The 8,739-nt window shown below is 40.4% G+C and overlaps 1 protein-coding gene across 1 annotated transcript in view; it reads right to left on the bottom strand.

Moving 5' to 3' along the window:
- Positions 1-1,331: 1,331 nt before the first annotated feature.
- LOC102307971 (cytochrome P450 2K1-like) overlaps positions 1,332-8,739 on the bottom strand; it is a 40,272-nt gene continuing 32,864 nt past the window's right edge. Inside the window, 7 exon segments of the mRNA XM_042228624.1 lie at positions 1,332-1,542; positions 1,633-1,774; positions 1,877-2,061; positions 2,183-2,249; positions 3,942-4,126; positions 4,492-4,647; positions 4,771-4,917. Of these exon segments, the coding sequence (XP_042084558.1) occupies positions 1,355-1,542; positions 1,633-1,774; positions 1,877-2,061; positions 2,183-2,249; positions 3,942-4,126; positions 4,492-4,647; positions 4,771-4,917 (1,070 nt within the window). The 3' untranslated portion in view covers positions 1,332-1,354.

Raw genomic sequence — 8,739 nt, 5'->3', positions numbered from 1 at the left:
TCTGTGTGTGCCTGTTTGTCTGTGTCTATATGTGAGGTTGGGTATCAGACGCCACCTCTCTAGGGACATCTCAGGCCCTCCAAGGTATGGAGGCCTATCTCCCCCCACCACTTCCCCTGCCAGTGGCAGGCGCCCTCAGACATTGGTGCGTTGGTGGGTTTTGTGTCTGGGGATGGGCGTCCAGGTACACACCGGCTCACTCCTGGTGGCTGCTTGTCGGGTCCTGGAGCCAAAGGTGACTCAAATAGACCAATACGGCAAGGCTGGGATGGTCCATTTGGTAAAGTAAATCTGTTGGGCATCTTTCTTTGCCTTTAAACAATAATTCTGATGGCAAAAGAACCAAACGGCACAGGCGGGGGGGGATTTTATTGTCAAGTAGTGAAACTTCAGCAGTTAACCTGTTCAATAAAGTTTCCCTGGAAGCTCAAATCTTGGCTGGTTTAATAAGGAAAGAGAGCTAGCCAGCCACTGTGCTCATTACACACAGACAGAGGAAAGTTCAGTTTCTTCTTTTCCAAACCAAAATAATACATCAGTCTGAAAATTGTTGTTTACATGTGCAAAAGAATCAGCTAAATGGAGATGCCAGTCTATGTTAAACCAAATCTGATCAGGTTTAAATATTACAACTTTTGAATTCACAGTAAACAGAATTGAATTGATTTGAAATGTTCTCATATTATGAGATGCTTTGTCTTTCTGTAACATGGTGTGGCATTTTATATATTTTTGGTATTTCTTAAGGAACAGTTTCTTTCTGATTTAATAGATATTAATAGAAAATAGAAAAACAGCAAATTCATGCAAAAAATGAGACCAGTTTTCCCATCTCTAAAGAACACCACTCATTCCTGTTAATACAGTTTTATTAGCCTTCATGTGAAGGACTGAAATACATTCATATCCTTTTATCTCACAACATCTGGTTTTGCTCAACAATCCAGGTGTTAAGGATCATGACATCTGCTGGTGGTGGCTGAAAAATGATCCTTCTGCTTGCCGCAGGCATCCACTTTAACCTCCTAGGACCTGGCGTCCACATATGTGGACATCACATTTTGGGTTATTTAGACCAAAATTGAGTATTTTGGTCTACAAGCGCCTGATATCCACTTACGAGGACATTATACTGCTACTGTTCTATCGAAATTTTAAATGAATATCCTCATATGTGGCTCTCATTTTTCTTAGAAACAAAAATTAGGTAAAAAAAAAATATATATATATATATATGGTAATTCTTTGTTTTTACATTCATCGGGTTCCAATATGAGCAAATATCAAAGAGAAATTAAAAATGCATGCGATGGAAGAGTTCGGGTCTTAGGAGAAGCCCTGCTTAAGCCCTCTCTCACTGGCGACTGACAGCACACAGCATATGGGATGAAGGAGGGGTGGTGAATCCCACAGCTGGTGTGAGATCCAGTTCATCCTCTGTGATTCCAGGTGGAGGAGTGAAATGAAAGCGCTGAATGAGGGAGGTGAAGAAGAGGAAGAGCTCCATCTTAGCCAGACCTTCTCCGAGACACATCCTGCGACCTGCAAATGCAAAGAGTTTACACTCATTTAAACGAATCATGTCTGCGCTAGTAAGAATTTTCTCAAAAAAGCCTGACAAAGTTGTCATACCTGCAGAAAAGGGCATGAAGGCATCGCTCCTGACAAATTGACACTTTTTGTCCAGAAAATGAGAAGGGTTAAAAGTGTGTGGGCTCTCCCATTCACTCTCATCATACAGGACAGAAGTAAGAAGGGGAAATACAATAGTTCCCTGTAGGCAAAAGAGCACATTTATCATAGATGTGCGATTCAAGTTATCAGAGGTGAATCAAAATGTCAAATAAAGGGTATTTTTTGTGGATGAGCAGTTGACCTTTTTGATAAAGTATCCCTGGAAGGTGACATCTCGGCTAGTTTGGTGAGGAAGACATACAGGTAGAATATTAGCCAGTCTCTGGATCTCGTGAATGACTGCATCAGTGTACGGCAGGTTTTTCCTATCATCAGCACTGACTTTTCGGCTTCCCACTACATGTCTCAGCTCCTCATGGACCTGCTCTGTAGACACAAAATAAATAGGTTTTGTCTGCATTCATTTTACCACATATTACCAATGATCACTTTATATTATAAACACAAAACCCTTACAATATTGCAGAGCAAAACCCAAAGATCAGACCATCCACTATGAACAAGTTATTGGTGGTAGTGGGGAGAAAGAACTCCCTTTTAACAGGAAGAGGTCTCTAGGAGACACAAGCTCAGAGTGGGACGGTCAAATTCTCCATCATGAGTACAGAGTTCAGGAGCAGACTGCCCTATTACAGTGGCTTGCAAAAGTATTTGGCCCCCTTGAACTTTTCCACATTTTGTCACATTACAACCACAAACATGAATCAATTTTATTGGAATTCCACGTGAAAGACCAACACAAAGTGGTGCACACGTGAGACGTAGAACAAAAATCATACATGATTCCAAACATTTTTTACAAATAAATAACTGAAAAGTGGGGTGTGCGTAATTATTCAGCTCCCTGAATCAATACTTTGTAGAACCACCTTTTGCTGCAATTACAGCTGCCAGTCTTTTAGGGTATGTCTCTACCAGCTTTGCACATGTAGAGACTGAAATCCTTGCCCATTCTTCTTTGCAAAACAGCTCCAGCTCAGTCAGATTAGATGGCTACATCCATCTTCCCATCAACTCTGACCAGCTTCCCTGTCCCTGCTGAAGAGAAGCACCCCCAGAGCATGATGCTGCCACCACCATATTTGACAGTGGGGATGGTGTGTTCAGAGAGATGTGCAGTGTTAGTTTTCCGGCACACATAGCGTTTTGCATTTTGGCCAAAAAGTTCCATTTTGGTCTCATCTGACCATAGCACCATCTTCTACATGTTTGCTGTGTCCCCCACATGAGATCTGAGCTGTAGATCTCTGCAGCTCGTCCAGAGTCACCATGTGCCTCTTGGCTGCATTTCTGATCAGCGCTCTCCTTGTTCGGCCTGTGAGTTTAGGTGGACGGCCTTGTCTTGGTAGGTTTGCAGTTGTGCCATACTCCTTCCATTTCTGAATGATCACTTGAACAGTGCTCCATGGGATGTTCAAGGCTTGGGAAATCTTTTTGTAGCCTAAGCCTGCTTTAAATTTCTCAGTAACTTTATCCCTTCATGGTGTTGTTGCTCCCAATATTCTCTTAGACAACCTCTGAGGCCGTCACAGAGCAGCTGTATTTGTACTGACATTAGATTACATGTGTGATTTTCGTTCCACTTCTCACGTGTGCACCACTTTGTGTTGGTCTTTCATGTGGAATTCCACTAAAATTGATTCATGTTTGTGGCTGTAATGTGACAAAATGTGGGAAAGTTCAAGGGGTCCGAAAACTTTTGCAAGCCACTGTATGTGCTTTACCTGTTTCTTTACCTCCACCCACTCCTGAACACGCCTGAAGAAATCAAGCATCTGTGAGGCACTTTGCAATCTGCTGACAACTATCCAAGCTGGGACCTGACTTTCAATTTTCACCTGAGTGCGGTCTAACCGCAGTAGCAATCTCCTCATCGTCTCTGTAAAAAACTCTCATTTTCTCTTCACAAAGATTTCTAACTCATATTTCCTCTGTTAAGGACGTCCCAGTGGAGTGTACGGGAGAGAGTTTTGTGTGGCTGAAGAGGAGGAATTTGTTTCAGCTCTGGAAGTTTGGAATCACCTCCCTTGTTGGACTTTGTAAATAAGAGACTCTTGAACTGTGAATGGCTAAAACACTTTGTAAATACCACAATTCACTGTCACTGTAAATGAAATCACTTAACTTGCACAAGTTCTGCGTTTGAGAACACATTATGATAATAGTATAATAACAAAACGGAAACACTGTTTTGAACACTAAGCCACTTTTTAAAATGTTAGAAAAGACAAAACATGCCGTCTTACTTTCTCTTTCTGCTTCCAAATCAAAAAACAGTCCACAAACCCTTGGCACATGTCAGGGTCCAGTGTCTCTTTCAGTTACGTAATTAAGTACTTTACATCTCTGATGGTCGTCTCAACATTTTTTAACACCACCTGATGGTTTTTAATCCATCTGAACAGCCGGGGAAACATGTTATAAAGCTGTAAAATTAAACAGTAACAAAGTAAAGATTCAAGTAATGCTTTCATTTTTACAGAAGCACCATCGTCATGCATTGTTTTACGTATACATTTGGTATTTTCCATATCTTTGTGACCACTTTATGCTTTCAATCACTATTTTAGATTTTGCCTTCCCATCATGAAATGTGAATATTTTTGTTTGGCTCAATGGACAACAGTAAAACAGTAAAAAACTGATATACAGACAGAGTCTGCTTCAACATAAAATCAGATGTTTACCATTCAGTTTATGCCACACAGGTAACAATAGTCACTGTTAATATTTTATGTCATTCTTTTTTTTTTAAAAGAGAGTAAAAAAAAGGGGGGGTGAAAAAGCAAATCTGGACTGATGCAGAACCTGTGACACATGTGGCATGATTGGCTCGCTTCACCATTTTTGTGAATATCGGGTCATTGTAGTCAAATCTACATCCGTACACAACGGAGAAGATAATATTGGCTGTTGCATAATTTATTGGAAGTGCTGTATCAAATGGTTCTCCTGTAACCCAACATGTGGACAAGATTAAGACATTAATAATTAATTCTGATAGCATTAAAACAAACCTCAGCAAAATTAAATTGGTCTTTGTTTTAACACTGCGTATACATGCTATCTCCATACCTTTATGCTCTTCGATCACTTGAATGAGATAGCGACACTCTGCCAAGATTTTATGAGAAAGTCTTTTGCCGAACTCAAAGTCTTTGAGGGTGGTGAGAGCAAAATATCTCAGCTCTTTCCATGATTCTCCATTTGCAAACAGAATCCCTACAAGACATAAAATTTTACAACAGAAGGTCAGTTAATTACAGTTTACAAGCAGTGTTGGGTTTAACACATTAATTTGTTGCTTTGTGACCCTTTATATCCTGATACAACCCTCCCAGGGATGCGTGTTCCACCTGGTTTCAGAGTGGGAATCTTTCCCTGCCCGTTAAGCGAACATGTTAACTTTGAAACAGGGTGCAAAGTAACGCGTTACTGTAATCTTATGAGATTTTTCAGTAACGTACAGCTCAACAACAAAGATAGTGCAACACCAGACAGAACAGAACGATACAGTCAGTAGACAGTGCAGACACCTGTGCAATAGAAATGTGCAAAAGACTGAACATCCAAAAATCGAAAGTCATATCATTCAGTGATTCAGTAAAAAGGACCAGATGTTACAGTCCTTGATTGTGCATTGCTTTAGATGGAGAGACTCTTGAGGGATGGCTGTTATGAGGAAAGCCCAAAAACTTGAAAGTTGAGGCACACAACATCGTTGTGTGCCTCAACTTTCGGTCTTTTACCCAGGCTAAGCTGCCATTTTCCTTCCTTGGTTAGGTTTGGGGATTAGAGATCTGATCTAGAGTATCATTTTAAAATTTGGGACACATCGTCAGTTGTGGACCTTGGATTCATCTGGTGTTTCGGCCGTTATCACTAGACACCCACATCCAAGGAGGCCCTGCCACGGTTGATCAGGCCCTGGAGTGTGTCCCTGGTTTATGTTAAACTGTTATTTCTCTTCTTTCTTCTGTTTAGTTTCCTACAGTTTATTTTCTATCTATTCACTGCAACTGAGAAATAATACTTACCTCTTTAGTATTATGGAGCCTAACTTTTTCAAGGGGATAGAAAAGGTGATAGAGAGAAGAAAGACAAAACGGACAAGGTAGGAGAGAGGAGCACCGGAAGGGGGGCACCCGATCTGGCTTCCCACACCTCCCCACCGGATTGGGCTATACACTCCTCCCCACTGCCTCCCAGAAAAGGGAAGAAGAGCAGAGGGGAGTAGAGCGGAATATTTCTTTTCTCTCGCGGTTAGCTGACTGCCTTAGCTGCCCAAGTGATGTCAGCCCTTTTTAGCCATAGCCAGTGACTGGTGTGGGGATTAGAGAAATATTTTGCTGCTGTTGTTAATAATCATCATCATTACCATTGCATTAATAATTAATATTGATATTGCATTCATATGTTTTAAACATATTGGTACCCAATTAGCCTTTATTACAGGTTGTAGGAATGTTTAGCTTATTTTAGAGTTTAAAAATGTGTTAACATAGAATCTAGCATTATTGTAGAGACACTGACACTGCCCTCAATGTAATAAAGGCCTGATTGTGTCATGAACTTAGGAGTAGAGTATAGGAGACCCTCCCCAGTTGAACTGTGAAAGTAAAACAGAGAGGAGTTAATGCTGAGTGGAAATTCCCCAGAGAATGTTTGGGTGGGGGTCTCAACATTTGTAACTGGATAACTTTGGTCTGGAAGGGAGATGGGTTTTTATGACCTCTAGGGAGTCACCTACACCCACAGTGTTTTAACTGTCACGCACACACATCCACACGCACACTCACTCATGTGCGCTCACATAGACAGACGTGCACACAGACACAGACACAGAGTTTGCAGCACACCGTGGGGGGTTTTATGATAGGGTCGCCCCTACAAAACTGTGTTTCAAAGGAGTGAAGATTTTGCAGAGGGACACACCGGCCTCGTCTTCCCTTCTAGAAATGCATGCTTAAATGAAGATGAATAAAGGTTTTGTGAAATAACTACTGAGTTCCGGTGCCGTCTCTGGAAGTTTCGACGAATAAAAGAACCGGGGTGAAACTGATTTCGTAACAAGGTGCAGTTATCAATAATCTTAAATCCTTTTGAATGCTTGTTATAATCTTAAATGTGTACGTGTTGGCCTTCTGTCTGGTGGAAAGGTTACAAGGTTTAGCTGGTGAGGTGAGAGGTGAAACTGAGTGCATTTCAGGTTGACACACACACACTTACACAGCAGTTAGACTCAGGGGTAGGTGAAGGTTCAAATGATATTTTGTAAAAGCTTGCAACTGCAAAATTGTGCCTGCAAGAGAACAGTTTGTTGCAGAATGTGTGCCTGATGTTCCAGACAATAAGCGGGCAGGACATGCGACAGGAAGACACCTGGGATGGAGACGAGGCGGTGTTCTTTTCAAACTGTGTTAAAAGTCATTGTGGTTTTGATTTGACGTATGCATGTATTGTATCTGATGACGCATGAGGGGGCGTTAACCCTGATGAATCAAAATCAATCTGAAGTGTCTTTTTGGGCAGATCTACAGCTGATGTTTTGCAGTGTACATCTCCCCACGCTGCGTATGGTCATTAAAATCAATTGTTTGACCAAGCTCTTCTGGACCATGGTTGTTTTTACTCTCGTCCTCAACATTGAACCCTTAAACTAGGGTGATGTTTTTTTGTGAAGAAACTTTAGCACAATAGCACACATCACATTATCTGCTGCCTGCAGACTTATCCATGTTTGAAGTTATCACCACATGATTGGAAAACCTTGGACTGACTTTTCGAGTTGTTAACTACAGTCATCTGACCTCTTACCTGATTGCTGATGTTAAAGTAAATTTACACATGAAAGAAAAAAGATATCCAGGTCTGTTAAACATGCTCTTTTCTACCGGTCACAGATCTTACACTGACCTGTCTGCACTGACCTGTCTGATAGTGGGTGACACTGACCTGTCACCCACTATCATGAACCAAGCATCTAGGAACACACAGGCACAAATGTAATCTTCAAAAAAATAGATTTTATTATACCCCCCAAAAAAGACAAGATGATTACAAAAATTCAAAATGACAAAAATAAACTTTTTTTTTTAGAACCAAGTCGGCCCATAGAAGAGGTTAAACTAACAACACTCTACTCAAAAGTCACTTAACAAAACATAACTCAACAAACTGACCTGCCCAAATGAGAAAAAGCTCCAGTTATATAGCAAATGAATAAATCATGATATACCCCAAAGGTGAAAACTAGAGAGATAACAGCTAACGCTTATTTAAGAAGAACCCCATTCCCCCTACATGATCGCAATAGATGGTCCAGTCCATTTTATTGGCTTCTGAATTTAAACCAGCTCCACCCTCAGCCTCCTCTTTCAGGACTAGAGCAGAGGCCAGGTTACTCAGAAAGAACTGAAATATAATTAATATAACATATAACCATATAAAATAACAAACAATGCAAAACAGAGTCTATGCCACCATTTGCACTATAGCTTAGTGCTGTCATGCATTACAGGTAAACATTACAGGTATTAAATTAGTTAATTTATGATCACAGAAGCTTTAGAGCATAATGAAAACATAAAACAAAAAGGTCAAATGAATATTACCCAAGTATTTCAATTGTGTGGTTGCATGCAGCCATCACACCCACTGAAAACATTTGGATCATTATGAAATGATAAATATGATAAAGTAGGACCTCAACTGCGGAGAATGAGAAATACATGCTGAAACACATCGCTGCCAATACATTACAAAGGACTTTTATTTTATGTATATTTTAGACAGCTTCTCAACTGGTAGAAACAGGGCTGTATGTCTCCATTATCTGCAGGTCCATCAGGGTCACTTCTCAAAAAATATAATGATTTACACATTACTTATTACTTTTCTTTAAAAAAAAAAATGCAGTATGCCACTTAATTTCCTGCTATATAAACTAATTAATTACACTACTCGTCACATTACCTTCCCGTTACTATGTAAAATGACATGAAACACAACAATCACATAATTACGGTTATTACTACTAGTACT

This window comes from Haplochromis burtoni, unplaced genomic scaffold, assembly GCF_018398535.1.
Source record: "Haplochromis burtoni strain Fernald_Lab_line unplaced genomic scaffold, NCSU_Asbu1 Contig_336, whole genome shotgun sequence".
Taxonomy (NCBI): Eukaryota; Metazoa; Chordata; class Actinopteri; order Cichliformes; family Cichlidae; genus Haplochromis; species Haplochromis burtoni.
This window is presented reverse-complemented; position numbering and strand designations above follow the sequence as displayed.